This window comes from Lutra lutra, chromosome 1, assembly GCF_902655055.1.
Source record: "Lutra lutra chromosome 1, mLutLut1.2, whole genome shotgun sequence".
Lineage (NCBI taxonomy): Eukaryota > Metazoa > Chordata > Mammalia > Carnivora > Mustelidae > Lutra > Lutra lutra.
The window spans coordinates 71,175,351-71,191,829 of record NC_062278.1 but is presented as its reverse complement, the minus strand read 5'-3'; the positions used below and the strand labels follow the sequence as shown (position 1 = coordinate 71,191,829).

At 37.1% G+C, this 16,479-nt stretch overlaps 1 protein-coding gene across 4 annotated transcripts in view; it reads left to right on the top strand.

The window, feature by feature from the left end:
- The window catches only part of SLC9A9 (solute carrier family 9 member A9), a 577,794-nt gene that overhangs the window by 14,811 nt on the left and 546,504 nt on the right, over nt 1-16,479 (top strand). For all 4 annotated transcript variants that reach the window (XM_047727082.1, XM_047727072.1, XM_047727098.1 and 1 more), the window contains exon 2: nt 601-803. In XM_047727082.1, coding sequence (XP_047583038.1) covers nt 601-803 — 203 coding nt within the window. The remainder of the gene's footprint in view (nt 1-600; nt 804-16,479) is intronic.

Below are 16,479 nucleotides of genomic sequence, written 5' to 3'. Positions count from 1 at the left end.
CTTGGTCCTAAGATTCTCAGTATATTGACCATGCCCTGGGATGGGTCCCCTCAATGTCATAGGATATCTGCCAGCAAAAAAAAAAAAAAAAAAGCGGGGTCGGAGGGAACAAATCACCTCTGTCATGTCCCAAAGGAGAAAATGAATAAAACTTCTTTCCCAACCATGGTATATAAGTGCCTCATTTAAGTTTGATGACACTGTTTTAGATATGTGCTGATTTGTGGAGCAAAATCTCTCTGGGAAATTTGATCTCCTGGCTGATCAGATTACCCAGTATCTGTTAAAAAGCAAAGGTTTTCTCGAAGCATTTGGTTGGATAGAAGTGGGTAGCTTTTCTTTCCAAACTTTGTGGCTCCATTGGAAAGGAAAAATAGGGGAATATGTGTTGGATATTTAAGCAATAGTGTCCACACCACAAATATCTTAATGTAATCTATTGAACTGGTATCTTTAGAAGAGTGAACAATTTTCTAAGGCAGGTAAGGACAAATACTTATCTCCTACTACTTCTACAAGTTCAAAATCATATACTTAAAAGTGTCTGATAGAACATTTTAGATTCAGCTCCTCCATTGTAATTGTTTATTCTTTATCTAGGCCTCATAATGGGATTAATCTTACGATATGCTACAGCACCAACAGATATTGAAAGTGGAACTGTGTATGACTGTGGAAAACTGGCCTTCAGTCCATCAACTCTGCTGATTAATATCACTGACCAAGTTTATGAATATAAATACAAGAGAGAAATAAGCCAGCATAACATCAATCCTCACCAAGGAAATGCTATACTTGAAAAGGTAAGGATTCCATCTGGTCATATATTTTTATTTAAATAATTGACCCATCATATGCAACATATTAACACACATGTATGTGTCCTTTTTAAACACCACACTATTGGGCCAATTTAGTTGACTAAGGGGGTATACTTAATATAATTGTTTTGCAAATCACAGATACACTCAATAAAAAGATAGTAATTCTTCTCTTTCATGATACTTGTTTCAAGTTTGTATTGTGTTTTTTTTGTTGTTGTTGTTGTTGTTGTTTTTTAAAGAGAGAGAGAAAGGGTGGGGAGGCAGAAGGAGGGAGAGAGAGAATCTTAAATAAACTCCACACCCAGGACAGACTTGGGGCTCAATCTCAGATCCTGAGATCATAACCTGAGCCAAAATCAAGAGTCGATCACTTAAACCAACTGAGCCACCCAAGTGCCCCTACTTGTTTCAAGTTCGTACACATGTGTTCTAAATGTCATTGTATATATTGCCAGCTGGCTACTCAGATCAAATTTCCTTTAAATCAAAAGGAATATAGAGGGGAGTGAAAAAATTTGCACCTATAAACCTTGATTTAGGATGACTGGCTTTTGGCTGCCAACACAAAACACTGGCCACTTGGCTGTTTATAAATACACTGACACACAGTCAATCTCAAGAGATCTTCACCCCACCAGTTTAGTTGGGAAATCTTAGGTAGGAAAAAGAAAAATTGTGAAGTGACCCATCTGTTATTTTATTTTTTAAAAGGTTTTGTTTATTCATTTGAAACAGAGAGAGAGAGCACAAACGGGGTGGGGTGGGAGGAGAAGCAGAGGGAGAGGGAGAAGCAGACCCCCTGCTGAGTTGGGAACCTGACAAGGGGCTCAATCCTGGGACCTAGAGATCATGATCTGACCCAAAGGCAGACTATTAGCCATCTGAGGCACCCAGGTGCCCCCACGACCCCTCTTTTAAAAATGGTTTTACTTCTGTAAACTTGTGAAGTATTTCAGTTATTGGAAGGAAGTTTCCTTCTGCTCTCAGGACTCTGGGTCAGAAAACAGACAAGATTACCTTTTTCTTTTTTTTTTTAAGATTTATTTATTGATTTTAGGGAGGGAGAAGGGAGCAGGGCAAAGGGAGAGAGAATCTTTTTTTTTTTTTTTTAAGATTTTTATTTATTTATCAGAGAGAAAGAGAGCGAGAAGCCCAAACTGAAGCAGGAGGCAGAGGGAGAAGCAGGCTCCCTGCTGAGCAAGAGTCAATCCCAGGTCTCTGGGATCATGACCTAAACCCAAAGCAGATGCTTAACTGATTGAGCCACCCAGGCATCCTGAGGGAGAAAGTCTTAAGCTGACTCCATGCTGAGCACAAGCCTGCTGTTAGGGGTAAGGAAGAGCTGGATCTCAGATCTGGACTTGAGCCAAGACTTAAGTCTATTGCTTAACTGACTGGGCCACCCAGGTGCCCCAAGATTACCTCTTATATTATGTTATGCATTCTGGATCAGTCCTTGGAACAAGGAATAAGTGAATTTGTGTTTAACAATGCAAGTACATGCTAAGAACCAGGATCTTATGTGACTCATTCTGGAATATTTTGAGTCAGACCTGAGAGTTTCCTTGATAATAGGGAAGTTTGTTTTAGCACTTTCACTCATACAGATTTAGTTTTCTTTTAATATATAGTTATTTGTTTCCATTTTGAGAGTTTTGGGGTAAAAGAGAAGATACTTGGTCTGTCATTTTTCCTCATTCAAAGTAGATAATTTTTAATGGTTTTTTTTTTTTCACATTATCATCCACTAGCACATTTCTAGATTAACTTCCTTCTAGCACTTGAGGGATCAGGAAAGTCAAACTATAATATTAGCCTAAATGAGACTTAGAAATGAATTGAAACATGCAAAAAACAAATTAAATAATGTATTTCTGAAATAAATAGCAACTTCTAGATCTTCTGCTGTTTTGGATGATTTCTTCCACATGATTCTTTCTGTTCATATGGATAATGGAAAATTATCTATCTTAAAATAAATAATTTTTAAATGACTTTGTTGGCAGCATAGGATTTTAATTAAAACATACTTTTCAGGGGCACCTGGGTGGCTCAGTTGTTAAGTGGCTGCCTTTGGCTCAGGTCATGATCCCAGGGTACTGGGATTGAGCCCATCATCTGGCTCTCTGCTCGATGGGAAGCCTGCTTCTCCCTTTCCTACTCCCCCTGTTGTGTTCCCTCTCTTGCTGTGTCTCTTTCTGTCAAATAAATAAAATCTCTGGAAAAACAAAACAAAACATACTTTTCAGTTTTACCTCTGGTTAGCACCTGGACATAAATTATTTATTTTAAAAAATGTATTTATTTACTTCCTCACTCTCTTACCCATTTTTATCCGCATTTCTAAGCAACATTATTTCACCAAAACAGGTTGACCCCCTAAGATGCTGATAATTATCCTTGTTACTATAGCAATTTTTTTCAGCGGGATTGCTGGTAACTGATCAGAAATTTTATTATTGTATTATTGACATATTGATTCCTTTGCCAGTAGCCAAACTCCAGTGTTTGCTTCTGAAAAACTAAGGCAAGAGTTAAGAGAAAATGTCCAAGTTGCTGGGGTCTTCTTGGTTTTTTCATTCAGTAGATTATGAGTTCAATACATAAAAAGTTTACTTGACGTTGACTGGCTAAAGTATTTTCTAGATTAATGTCTAAATCATGTGACTCATTTGTCATAATTAACGCTTGTCCACCCAGGCATCCACAGTTGGCAATAGGCGACTCAGTACCCAGAGTAAATCCTTCCCTCATTGCTGGTGGAGAAAGAGGCATCCACTGGTACACTTAACCATATTAGATGAGTTTAAGTGGAAAGGATCTTGTTATAAGGGGCTAGAGTATATTTTAATTCACAATTTGTTTCTTATATGTTGATGTTGGTGGGGGGGTGCCTAGTTAGTCTGCGAAAATTAAAAAAAAACCATGATCTGTCTTTCTTACTGGGAATTCTGCACTGCACTCAGCTGTTCATATCAATCAATTATTCAACCAATCTATGTCAGATGCAAAAGGATTCCAAAAAAGCATTTGTTCATTGGATGGCTTATAAGGAGGCAATACTGTGATATAGAAAAAAAAAAAATTCAGGACCAGATAGATCTTTTTTATATCCTTAGTAAGTTCCTTGAACTCCAGCTTTTTTATTTATAAAGTGGAGGGATTAGAACTATTTTGTGGAGTTGTTTTAATATTTAAATGAGGTGATGTATCTAATGAATCTCCCACAAAACCCTGCTATTACTGTTTCTGCTATTACTACCACTGCCACTACCACCACCACTGGTGCCATCACCACTGCACTACCTCCTAACACCAATGGTATCACTGCTGCTACAAGATAATGTTTAAGTGCTTAATAAATGCCAGGAATTAAGGAAATGTGTGGAGGTTTTTCCCCATTCATTTAATATTTGTTTGGGAGAAAAAATCAATATATAATTTATACCTATATATAATTCAGTTCTAAATTATAGCACATAGATTGTGAGGACTATAAAATACCATATGCCAAGCTTGTTTCAGTCATGCTCAATACATGGGGAAGTATAGAAAAGAAAAAAATATTTTCACTTAAAAATTTATGAAAACAATATTTTCCTATACATTATGAACAACTGATGGTCTCAAAACAACCTTCTGGGAAAATAAAACTAGATTATATTGCTTTGTATTTATCTAGTTAATGCTTCCAATATCATCAGTTGTTCTGTGTACCCAAGACATGTGTAACTAGTTTTAGCTGAATGGAGCCTATATTCTGTTTCATGATGGCTTTACATTAATTTGTTATGTAATATCTAGGAACACCAAAATATCTGCTAAGTATTTCTGAATTTTATATTAATAGGAAGTTTAAAACTTGCTTTTGAAGAGCAGGTGATATAAGAACTTTCTCCATCACTCATTCATTCATTCTTTCAACACAAATAAATTGAGTGAGTCCTATCAGCTTCATTTCTGAAGTAATTGTCTCAAGGATTTTAATAATGAATCAGGGAAAACACAACAAATAAATAAAAGAGTAAATATACCACAAAGCTGTTATTAAGGGAGGGGGCCAACCCTTCGGGCACTCAGGAAGGACAATATTATTTATTATTAGGGTGATAGGAAAGATTTCAAAGAAAGAGAGTTGATTGACTCTGGCAGTGGTGATAGTGTATATAATGTGTGGAGGTGGGAGAGTCATTACAAACAAAGGCAAAAACATGATATGGAAGTGGAAAAAAGGCGTAGAGATTGTTCCAAGAAAGAAAAACAATTCCAGTTAGTTGAAGTATGGAAGACCAGTGAAACAGAGGGCTAGAAATAAGGGGAGAGCTTGATTACAGAAACGATTAAATGCCAGGTTGAATAATGCACTCTCTATTTGACAGTTTTGACCAAAACAAAGGGATAGTTGCTACACAGCCTGCTGTGTGTAGAGGATAGGGAGTGAAAGCAAGCAGACAAATGAGGCCTAAGCTTGGATGGTAACCAAGGGGCACATGGAATAGAAACAAGGAAGGAAGATGTTGTACAATTTGGATCTAGTGAGCATGAGAAGAGAGAATGGCTTACTCTGCTACCAGGTTTTGTTGGTTCATAGAGGTGGTAGGACAGAAATAGAGAAGTTAGAAGTTAGGGGGAGGAGCTGGTTAGGGGAAAATCATAATTAGTTTAAAATTGATGAATGAATAAATCAATCTAGTCTCATCACTAATTTATCTATTAATGATTTAACACATTATGTTTTTACAATATTGAGTTGGAGGATTCAGTAGGCCATTTGGCTGGAAAGGTCTTGCAGATCTAGTCCACTTCCAAAGAGTTGTCAGCACAGTTAAATTTATACTTCCTATGATTCATAAATCAGTTGACTGTAATGTGAAAAGTCAAAGGAAACTGCCTAGTGAAAATTTTGCCAAGTCTTCACTTCCTGTATGACAAGTGACGCTGTCATTTGATCAGGGAAGTTATTTTGGCGTAAGTTACTCTGCTGAATAATCAGTCTTGTTTGTTGTTAAACCTATTTGCTGCAAATAGGTCACATTGAGGCTATTATCAATTGTGTTGGTAATACTTTATATTTTAGAGATATTTTAAGGACACCTTGATAGCAACAGCTAATCATGTGACCTTAATAAATAATTTTGTATTTGCAGCCCTAAAACCTCGGTGTCTTAATTTATTCTCACTGTCCAACTTTTTCTAATGGTATTTAGACTTTTGTGATTTAGAGTCTTAATTCTCATATATTTTTTTGTGAACTATTTTTGTTCTTTCCAGTCTTTCCCTTTGCTTCATTATTCTGGTTTCAGAGGCTAGAGGGCAAAGCTCTTCTGGTAACAGGAACAGCTTGACCGAAGTCACTGGACCATGAGATAAATATGTCCAGTTAATGCTAGGATACTTTTGGGAAGAATAAGAAAAGACAGGAAAGAAACCTCCTCTAAAATTGTTCTGAGCACACTCAGAGAAGCAAGCATCACAATAGATCAGCCCTTGGGGTTTGGAGAAACATTTGCAGAATATTACCAATTATTCTTCCATTCTATAGAGAAAAGAGATTCATGACCTATGTTTCTCTTTTGTGACAAGTCTTTGATCATACAATATGAACCTGGGGGATCTAAAACTTGGCAGTGAATGGGATAGGCTCTTTGAATAGACTTAGCTACCTTCATCCTAAACCTTACTATTGTTACTAAAGAAACATCAATTTTTTTCCATCTCAGGTGTTTTTTTTTTTCCATATTTGTCCATTTTTTTTTTTTTCAAAAAGTTGGCCTGAGAAATGATTTCAAAAATGTCTCAAGACTCTAAGTATTCCATTTGGGTTGTTTTTGCCTTTTTTCCCCCTGTGAAAGTATTCTTATTTATTTGATTTTTATTTTTTCTCATTTTATTGAGATATAATCAACATATGAGATTGTATAAGTTTAAGGTACACAACATAGTGATTTGATATATGTAGGTATTATGAAATGATTACCACAATAAATTTAGTTACCATCGATTATCTCACATACTTATAATTTTTTCTTGTGATAAAAACTTTTAAGATCTACTTTTAGCAACTTTCACATATATAATATGATATTATTAATTATAGTCACCATGCTATATATTACATCCCCAGGACTTACTTATCTTACAGCTGCCAGTTTGTATCTTGTGACCAGCTTCATCCATTTCCCCCAACCTTCACCTCTCACCTCTGGCAACCACCAATCTGTTCTCTGTTTCTGAGTTCACTTCTTTAGATTTGGCATAAGTGATTTCTTATAATAGTTGTCTTCTTTACCTTTTTCACTTAGCATAGTGTCCTCAAAGTCAATCCATGTTGTCACAAATGGCAGGATTTCCTTCTTTTTTATGGCTGAATATTAAGTGTGTGTGTGTGTGTGTGTATACCACATTTCTTTACCCATGCATTCATTGATGGACACTTAGTTTGTTTTCATATCTTAGCTTTTGTAAGTAACATAAATAATTATAAATAGTAATATTGTAAATAATGCTGCAATGAATGTGAAAGGGCAGATATCTTGTGGAGATGTTAATTTCAGTTCCTTTGGCTATATACCCAGAAGTAGGATTATTGGATCATATAGTAATTCTAATTTTAATTTTTTGAGGAACCCCCATACTATTGTTCACAGTGGCTGCACCAGTTTACATTCCCACCAACAGTGCACGAGGATTCCTTTTCCTTCACATCCTTGTCAACACTTAATATGTTGGGTTTTTTGAGAATAGTCATTCTAACAGGTGGGAACTGATATCTTATTGTAGGTTTGATTTACGTATCCCTGCTTAGTTCCATATGGTTGTAATTTAGTCATTGAATTTATTTCCTTCATTAATTTGGTCATTCAACAAATATTTATTTATTGGACATTCATCATAAGCCGGGCTCTTGTTTTAGGTGCTGCAAGGACAGTAGTGAACAAAACAAAGATCTTGTTCTCCTGCAGCTTAGATTCTAGGGTAGAGATAGACAAGGGACAGTTTAGCACAATCATTTATAATGTCGGGTAGAGACATGTGCTGTGAAGAAACATTAGCAAAATGAGAGGATGAGGAGCGAAGTATATTAGGATATGTTCTACAGGAAAGGCCTCACTGAGAAAGTGAAGTTGGAGTTGAGATCTGAATGATGCTGGGAGTAAGCCATGCAGATGTGGAAAGGAATTTCTTTTTTTTTTTTTTTAAAGATTTTATTTAGTTATTTGACAGACAGAGATCACAAGTAGGCAGAGAGGCAGGCAGAGAGAGAGAGGAAGGGAAGCAGGCTCTCCGCTGAGCAGAGAGCCCGATTCGGGGCTCGATCCCAGGACCCTGAGACCATGACCTGAGCCGAAGGCAGAGGCTTAACCCACTGAGCCACCCAGGCGCCCCATGGAAAGGAATTTCAAAGCAGGGGATAAAATAAAATAACACTAAATGTCTTTGCTTACTCTAAGTCATTTTTCCCCCTTGCCAGATCTTTGCTATATTTTTCATTTATATTTAAGGTCATTTTGTCTATACCAAAAATCCTGGAAAATTCTATTTGTTGTGGTAAATAAGGGTGGAGGAGATGAAGAGACATTGACTTGGAATGGGGAGTGAAAATATACAAAATGCAGAATTAACAGGAAGCCTTGCAGGCTCTATATGACATTAGCCTATTTTGTAGGCTTGCCTTCCGAATGCACAGCCCAGCACTAAGGAGTTGTTCTACTATACTTTGACTGTAACTGGGAGCACCCCAAACTGCAGAATTAAGAATTACAGTAGATAGCATTCCCTTTCCAGATATGTTTGGGAGAGTTTGGGTTAAGCTCTTGTCACCTAGAATGTAGCTGAACTTTTTGATATAGGGCTATGGGCATGACAGTAGGAAACTCTTCTGATCTCTAGATTAGAGGACTTTTTCCTTCTTTGCAAATCATCACTCAGGACTTAAGTTCTAAGGAAACTAACCATGGAACATTTATTTGAGGGCAGGGATTGTGTTCCAACTGGCTGTCCAATTTTATCTCTTAACAAAAACCCTAGCTACTCAAAATAATGTAAAGGCTGTTGGTGACAAAGAGCTCTTGGAATGCCATATGATTCGAGCATAAAATCTCACACTCTCTCTTGGTTGGGAAAAGAAAGGAGTCATGTGGAAGTGTCTGCATATGTTTAATACTGGGGTTAGTGCTCTTTCTAAAATGACAACATTTGGTAAGAGGGAACTGGCTGGAAGGGAATAGCTCTCAAATTTCTGGCTTCAAGGCCTAGAAAATATCCCAGACCACAGTGGGAAGAAACAATTGGGATTCCCGCTTATCTCCCAGTCACCCCTGCCTTCTGACTATGCCTGGCCTTAGATCATATTAGGTCACCAAGAACATGATGGTGGTTCTTGGGCCTTTGCAGCCTTAGTCATGTATAGAAACCTGGGGTTTCATCCATCTGATCATCCACTTGCCTAGTCCCAGAAATGACTGACAGTGGTAGTACAGACACGTCACTTAGGAACTATGAGAGCCAGCATTGCAGAACACACCATAGACCAGTGCTTTGTGATGCAGAGTAGCTGCCACCCACTTAGGCATCAAAGGACAGGTTTGCATAGCTGTTCTAGGGGGTAGTGGGTATCTGGAGGCTTTGAAGTTGTTCTCTCTACTTCCCTATCCTATTCAGTTCAAAATCATGATGAAGTATGTTCCACAAGAGGCTGATCTTTAATAAGTATGACTCATACCTTGTTATTTGATACTGTTTTCTGTACTTATTCAAAAGCCATGTATTTATTATGTGTTATCCCCAAAATATTCCTCCTAAGTAACCTTCCCCCCAAAATCCCAAAATATTATTCTTTTGAACATATATGTGGTAGCAATCTGGTGTATATAAGGCAGCATGAAATCATGCGTAGAGCACCACTCCACAGTTGGAATATTTAGGTTCCAACCCCATGTATACCTTTAATCTGCTGGGTGATCTTCAGCTTGTGAACTAACCCTCCATGCTTCAGTTTGTCAAGTGAGGCAATACTCGTAACATCCAAAGATTATCATGGGGGTACCTGGATGGTTCTGTTGGTTAAGCATCTGCCTTTGGCTCAGGTCATGAACTCAGGTCCTGGGATCAAGTCCTGAGTGGGGCTCCCTCCTCAGCGGGCAGCCTACTTCTCCTTCTCCCTCTGCCCCTCCCCCCACTCATGCTCTTTCTCTTTCTTCCTCTCTCTCTCTTTCAAATAAATAAAAGTAAAATAAATGTAAATAAAAAGATTATTATGAGGGCTAAATGAAATTATTCATATAAAGGGCTAATATGTCAAGCATGCAGTAACTTCTCGGTAAATATTTATTATTATTATGTACCAGCAAACTGCTAAGCACTTTAAAACATTGATTTCCAAACTTTTGATTATGTACCCCATCAGTGAAACACTCTTGAGTGTCTGTATCTAATATATGCCTACATACTTACAAATGAAATGCAAATACAATTATATTATGAACATTACTATTATACCAATATGTTATATACATTATAAAGCAATATCAAATTAGAATTTTAATAAGGGTGAGATAAAAATGAAATAGGAAAAATTTTTTGCACATCCAAGTGGATCATCTTGTTCACTCCCTAGCATATGCACACCTCAACTTAGAAACCAATAGAGCAGGTCATATTTTGTTAAAATTTTATTTTTATTTTAACTGTTTTAGATTAGACAACTTTCTTTAAAAATTCTGCTGTTTTCTGAAATCTTAAATACCGTATTCTGATCTCAGCAGTGCCAGTATATACATGGACTCTTGGCCTGGGATAAGAGTGTTCTTAAGGATTGATTAGCTTTGTGGAAATACTAGTCCTAACCCCAAGTGATTCCGTGCTATTATACACCAGTATCCAGTTCTTTTGTTTCATAGTTTCACCTATTGTTCTCTTATTAATATCATAGCTGAGTTATAAGTTAATATTTATATCTGTAAGTTTGCATTGATATCTACCTCCTCACTAGACTATAACCTCCAGGAGGGCAGGGACAACGTCTGTCTATGGTTATATTTTATCTCCAGCTCAACTCAGGATGCCTGGCACATGGTAAATCCTTTGTGGATCTTGGTAAGTAAATGGATAGCATAATGAAGTGTCATTCCCCTCTTGTCAGTTGCTACTTCTCACTGTTACTCTGAACTTGTCTTACTGGCTGGCCATCTTACACCCAGATATCCGTCACAGATTTCCTCTCAGCGTGAAGAACCAGGGCTCTGTGATTGGTTGTTTGCTACTCAAAAGGTTAAATTACTAGTCTCACCACCAAATAATCCAACTGGGATGGAGGGAGAGAGAGAAAAGGAGGCTGGACTCAGGAAAAACAAACAGGAGGGAGGGAGAAAGAGAGATTTCCCATCAGTATTTTAGTCTGAGTAGATAAAATGGATCTCTCAATTCTTTCTCCCTTTCCTTTGTTCTTTTTAAAACATTAAACTGTGGCAAGGTTGCATACTTATCATTGCTGGCTTCCACTGAGTAGTTATATAAGGTTCCCTCCCACTGTATTTCCTGCTTTTTCCCTAAGGTCAGTAAGAAGCTGCTCATTAGTAACTTATACAGTCTGAAGCCACGATCCACATCCATCAACACAGGAGGGGTGGAAACCATCAAGAAGGGTGGGAACCCTAAGGAAGCTGTGCATTTAAATGGATTCTCTCCTGTTGCTATTTGATGAGTTAGGGGTCTCTCAGATGCTCCTTTCACCCATTTCTGATTGTACGACTAGCTGAACACTGTCTGATTTACAGAGTTCTGCCTCAGGTTTGGGTGTGTGGAGCAAAAATGTCCTGCAAATTTAGGTGCTCTTCACTTTTATTTCTGACTGTTGTATACTGGGTGCTCAAAGAAGTAGACTCTTAGGTGGAGTTCAGTGAATGGAATAGTTAAGTGTACTTGAGATCAACACCTTATGAACGGAAGAGGAAAGAAGGCTGAGTGGGCCAAGGGAGAAGTTAAGCCATGATGCAAGCCCAACAATTTTGGCTAACCCATTGGGAAGCTCTGGAGTTTTAAGGGCTCTTCAGCCTTATGCCCAGTTGGATTGAGATGGCCTGCCCTCTAAAATACCAAATCATTCTGTGGGCTACTCTGAAAAAGGGCTGACCTTGGTTGTGGTGGCTTTTTGCAGTGCTGACAATCCCTGAAGGGGCTGATAGCACTCTTAGCAGCAGGAGCAACAAGGCCATCACTGAAGGAAACTCCTAGTAGCCAACACACTGACACCTGTAGGGGAGGAAAAAAAATCTTTTTTTCTACCTGTCTGTATTCTTGACTAGGGTCCCTAGTCAAAGATGGCTTAGAATTCAGACTTATATACCATTTTCAGCTAAAACAAAGAAAGAAGTGTGTGGGAAAGGCCAGTTTTAGGAAGGTGACCAGGAAAATTACTATAAACAAGAATAAGGTTGTTATGCAGATTTAAGTCTATACCTTCCCCATTGATAAGTTTCTTATGAATTAGGGTCATACTTTTATTCTTGGTACTGAGAAGGAGATAGCCTTACAAATGGAGTTTTCCTTAATGCAGATTTTCCTTACAAAATGGTATCTTCTAGTCTGTCTTCAGAGTTTCTCCTGTTTCTCAAAATGATCCTTAAGCCAAACAAGTTTTTTTTAATGTTTTTTTTTTTTAATTGTAGGTAGGGGGTGCATATTCTAGTCTTCTATACTTCCTATAGACTGGGAACCTTATATAGATTTTGTGCAGTACCCAAAGAATGAGTTAACATATAGCTAACATATCTCAATAAAACAAGATAGTGGAGTACTAGAGGAGAATTGCCCTAGCCTTTGAGAGCTTATATTTATTAAATATTCAGATATTTTGTAAGCCAGTTGTTAAAACATTAGTAGGTTAAAGTGGACCATGGTAGGAATATTTATTTACACCACAGAAATTGTCAAGTCAGGGCTTGTGAGCTTTTTCCCCCCTCCACAGAGATGGTTTATCAGCACACCACTGAATATATTCCTATATAACTCCATTTTTAGGAGAATTGGAAATATCCAAACACCTCATTTTTTACTTCGCCAAAAAGTCCTTTCCCATAAGATAGTTGTCTTAAAATTCTACTATTTGGGCTTTATATTGTCAGCTTATCCTCTAACTGCCTTCAATGTGATATAAGGAAGTTCATAAGATTTTTGTCTTATTCTGTTTGGTCAGAAATGCTGTAGCCTGGGTGATTTAAACAACAAACATGTCTTCTCACAGTTCCAAAGGCTGGAAAGTCTAATATTAAGGCACCAGCAGATTCTATGTCTGGTGAGGGCAAGCATCTTGGCTTATAGATGGTTGTCTTCTCACTGTGTTCTTACATGGTGGAAACAGAGAATTCTCTTGCATTTCTTTTGTAAGGACATTATTTCCATTCACAAGGGTTCTATCCTCATGATCTAATCACCTCCTGAAGGTTCCACCTCTTACACTAACACCTTGGGGGTTGAATTTCAACATAAAAATTTTGAGGAGAAACAAATATCTAGTCCATTGTGGTTTTGCAGCTAAACAGGCTGAATCCTAGCTCTGCCACTTCCAGCATTGAGACCTTGGACAAATCAACTTCTTTTATTTTTTTTTATCTATAAAATCTGTAAAACAGGGATTAGTGATACCCACTTTAGAGGATTTCTTTTCAAAATAAATGAGAAAATGTTATGTTTAGTGTTAGGCATGCTGTAAATATTACTCTGCTTCCTGAAAATCTGCCCTTTGATGGGCATGGATTTCCTCTTTGGGGTGAAGTTTGAGATAGGCAATGATGGAGGAAGTTTAGTGCTATTTTTTAATGCCCATTTTAAAGGTGAACACACCATTTGAAAACACATAATTTTAATTTTAAATCAAGCTGTTTGGCATCTACTTTTTGCTGATTTCAGCACCTCCCCACCCCACCCCAATGCCTTCTCAAGCATGTCTATTATGACTATGGTCCTTGCTGATTCAACCCTTCCCTGTCCTCCTTCCCTCGGCCAGTTGCTCCCTGGTGAAGTCTTGTGATGGGGAAGCTGCACATACACTTCAGAGCTAAAGCCTGTAAAGATTATGCAAACTGAGAAAAATTGTAAGGCAAAAAGGAAAACTCTGTGAGACCAATGCTCCTGTATAATTTGAGGATCAAAAGGCATAGTTTCTTCTGCCTATAATATAAATATAAAATATTTATTTTATATTTTTATATTTTATATATTTTATTTTATATATTTTTTTATATTTTATATATTTTATAATATATAATATAAATATAAAAATATAAATAAAGATTGGCCAAGACTAGGATCAATTCCAGAGTGAGGGGAAAATCACATAAATTTTCAACTCTGTTGGATGTTTTCCTTTTGCAATTCTTACTGGGTATTTAGGAATGAGTACTTGAGATGGGATACCAGGCCCTTCTTACACCCACTTGTTATTTTTTCCTTCTCCTGCTGATATCAAGTCAGTATTAGAATGGAGTTTCACTGTCACGTCAGTGCCACAGGTAGTGAGGGAAATAGACAATTAACACAATGAAGAGCAGTACCACAAGCAGCCAATCCAAGTTATGTGTAGTTTTTTAAAGGCCAATAATCTGGGCATCAGGAATAGGAAACCACATTATTTGTCTTTCAAACTGAAACTTTTGACTATGAAGGCAAGCAGGAGATGATGAATAATTAAGCCAGGACAACAGGCATTACCTGGAACTGTTCTGATGAAACCAGGATGAACGGCTATCTTAGTAAAGAGTCACAAAGGTAACAGGGGTAAGTTTATGTGTTAAGAACCTTATGCAGAAACATAGGATACTCTAACCATTGATGACTAGGTGCCATGGCAACAATCTGTAAAACCTAGGTAGGCTTTATGTACTTGCAGCTAATGAGGACATATCCAGCAGTGGAGTGGATAACAGGGTAGTTCCTGAAGCCATATTACTTGGTTCAGATGCCACTTACCAGTGTGCAATTCTGGGTGAAATAATTAATGTCCCTATGCTTCAATTTACCTATTTATAAAATGGGATAATCCCTAACTACTCTGTAGGGTCATTGTGAGTTTCAAATTTGAAAGTACATGTAAAGCACTTAGAATAGTGCCTGGCTGAAGATACTAAAAATAATAATTATAAATAAAAAGAAAGAAAAGAAAAGAAAACTATAGACCAATATCCCTAATGAACAGAGATTAAAAATCCTCAACAAGGGGTGCCTGGGTGGCTCAGTGGGTTAAAGCCTCTGCCTTCGGCTCAGGTCATGATCCCAGGGTCCAGGATCGAGCCTCACATCGGGCTCTCTGCTCAGCAAGGAGCCTGCTTCCTCCTCTCTCTGCCTGCTTCTCTGCCTACTTGTGATCTCTACTTGTGCAGTACCCAAATCAAATGTCAAATGAATAAAATAAAATCTTAAAAAAAAAATCCTCAACAAAATATTAGCAAACTGCATTCAACAAGGGGGGTTTATTTTGGGGATGCACAGATGGTTTAATATTTACAAATCAATCAATGTGATACACCACATTAAAAAGATGAAGAATAAAAATCATATGATCATTTCGATAGATGCAGAAAAAGTATTTGACAAAGTACAGCATTGATTCATGATAAAAACTCTCAACAAAATGGGATTAGAAGGAACATACTTCAACATAATACAGGCCATATATGACAAAACCACAGCTAACATCATACTTAATGATGAAAAATGGGGAAATTTTCCTCTAAGATCAGGAAAAAGACATGGATATCTATTCTTGTTACTTATACTCAATATAGTACTGGAAGTCTTAGCCCCAACAGTCAGACAAGGAAAAAAAAATAATAAAAAGCATCCAAATAGGTAAGGAAGAAGTAAAATCATCACTATGTGCAGATGACATGATACTATACATAGAAAACTCTAAAGACTCTACCAGAAAACTATTAGAAAGAAGTAATAAATGAATTCAGTAAATTTGCAAGTTACAAAATTAATATTCAGAAATCTGTTACATTTCAATACACTAAAAATGAAGTAGCAGAAAGAGAAATGAAGAAAAATCCCATTTATAACTGCACCAAAAAGAATACATTACCTAGGAATAAACTTAACCAAGTACGTAAAAGACCTGTACTCTGAAAACTATAGAGCATTGACAGAAGAAATTGAAGATGATCCAAACAAATGGAAAGACATACTTTGCTCATGGGTTGGCTGAATTAATACTGTTACAATGACCATAGTACCCAAAGCAGTGTACAGATTCAGTGCAATTCCTATCAAAATTCCAATAGCATTTTCACAGAACTAGAACAACTAATTCTAAAATCTGTATAGAACCACTAAAGATCCAGAATAGTCAAAGCAGTCTTGAGAAGGAAGAACTAAGCTGGAGGTATTACAATTCCAGATTTCAAGGTATACTACGAGGTTATAACAATTGAAATAATGTGGTACTGGTACAAAAATAGACACATAGATCAATAGAACAGAAAAGAAATTCCATAAATAAATCTGCATTTACATGGTCAATTAATCTATGACAAAGTATGCAAGAATATGCAATGAGGAAGACAGTCTCTTTAGTAAATTGTGCTGGGAAAACTGGCCAGATACCTGCAAAAGAACAAAATTAGACCACTTTCTTACACTATATACAAAATAAATTCAA